Source organism: Pundamilia nyererei, unplaced genomic scaffold (assembly GCF_000239375.1).
Source record: "Pundamilia nyererei isolate P.nyererei 1_Seehausen unplaced genomic scaffold, PunNye1.0 scaffold00010, whole genome shotgun sequence".
NCBI lineage: Eukaryota > Metazoa > Chordata > Actinopteri > Cichliformes > Cichlidae > Pundamilia > Pundamilia nyererei.
Genome location: NW_005187411.1, coordinates 573509 through 575146, shown reverse-complemented (window position 1 = coordinate 575146; position 1638 = coordinate 573509). Strand labels below are relative to the sequence as shown.

The following is a 1638-nucleotide window of genomic DNA, read 5'->3' as shown; positions in this document are numbered from 1 at the left end:
ACCTTCCAAAAAACAAAACAAAAACAAAGAACCAATTAGTACCGTGAGGAATAAAATCTTACCTGCAGGGGGCAGTGTGCTCACACGGAGCCTCATGTTACACAGCAAATAATTACCGATTTGTGTGCACGTATACTGTCTTCATCATAATAAATGTGCCCTTACAAACAACAGAAAATTAGAACCTAATCTTAAAATGATCATACCAATAATCATTAATAACAATAATAAAAATAGCAATGATACAATACATACACAAAAAAGGAAAATCCTGTTCACTGATCATCACAACACCTCTGTTACAAATGTACACACAAGGAGAACAATGTGGGGGGCACGAAGGTCGGTTCTTCCCGACCCACCGATAACCCCATCAGGAACAGCAACAAATCAAAAGACGATGATTAAAAAAAAATAATAATAATAAAATCCAAAGTCGTGGTTGAGACGCTTCCAGGCAGCTGCTGAGAGACCTGACACTGTGTCATTAGGGGGAGGGCTGTGTTTCAAGTCTCCTTTCTCCCCCTTTCTCTCCATTTGTCCTCCTTCCCTCGCTCATTGTCTAGACCCTGACAGGAAGCCAGGGAGGCTGGGGCCGGAGTCAGAGAGGAGGCTCTTCCTGTTGCTCTGTGACTGCTTCCTATTCACACCCGCAGCCAGCTTACATGCGCCGGGAGGGCCCGTCTTAATTAGAGTCCCAGCATGCTCAAGGGCTGTCCCAGAAGGCTGTGGCCGTAGAGTTCCCGAGTGAGAAGAGGGGAAAATTAAAAAAAACAAAAACGGGGTGGTGGGTTGGGTAGTAGTGGGTCCCCGTTTGAGGAGGGGACAGAGGGTGTGTGTGGGCGGAGGAAGGGAAGTGATCCAGTCCAAGGTGAAGTAAGGATTCAGTTGAAGAAGAAAAAAAAAAAAAATCAGGTGTAGGTTACAAAAAATAAAGAGGGGGAAAGAAATAAATGAAAATACAAAAAAAAGGAAAATAAAATCACACACTCATCGTCATGTTGGGTGAATACTGAAAAGAGAGAGAGGGAAGGGGGAGGAGGGCACAGATGAGTGGATATGTCACTGACAACATTTAAACACCAGAGGGTGCTCAAACCCCACCCTGCAAAGCTAGAGGAAGCTCAGACTATGGTTGAAGCCAAGCTTTAACTCAGGCAATCAGAACTTTCTGCTGTATGTCTAATAAGGGCTGGGAATAGTACATATATGATTTGTATGGACTGAAATGAATCCTAGCTTTCAAAAAGATATTTAGCAGTTTTAATGATCATTTATCCAGCAGCTGTTTAACTCAGATGATACCCAGCCCCGCTACTGATTAGCTGAATCGAGTGATTAAGGCTTGGCTCGAGTTCTAGTCTGTGCACCCGGTGGCTCTTCAGGCCAAAGGTAAGAGAGCATTACAGTTGTTTATGCAACACAAGGCTTACAGATACTGCCACTTCTAGTCATATAGTACATTTTTAAAATGAAATAAAATGCAGGTATTTATCATATACTCAAGCGCAGCAAACATTTATGTCAATCAACTGCAATCACATCACTGACTGATACAGAGGGAACTGTATGTGATTAGTAAGCGGCTACAATGCAAGCAGAACACAAGTTATTAATCCACTAAAAAAAATAAATAAA

At 42.4% G+C, this 1638-nt stretch overlaps 1 protein-coding gene across 5 annotated transcripts in view; it reads right to left on the bottom strand.

Moving 5' to 3' along the window:
• Nucleotides 1-227: 227 nt before the first annotated feature.
• Nucleotides 228-1638, bottom strand: part of LOC102197062 (single-stranded DNA-binding protein 3) — a 35135-nt gene continuing 33724 nt past the window's right edge. For 3 of the 5 annotated variants that reach the window (XM_005723703.1, XM_005723704.1, XM_005723705.1), the window contains one exon: nucleotides 228-726. In XM_005723703.1, coding sequence (XP_005723760.1) covers nucleotides 556-726 — 171 coding nt within the window. In that variant the 3' untranslated portion in view covers nucleotides 228-555. Of the gene's footprint in view, nucleotides 727-941; nucleotides 1013-1638 lie in introns of those variants that run through there. The other 2 variants (XM_005723706.1, XM_005723708.1) reach the window with 1 other exon arrangement.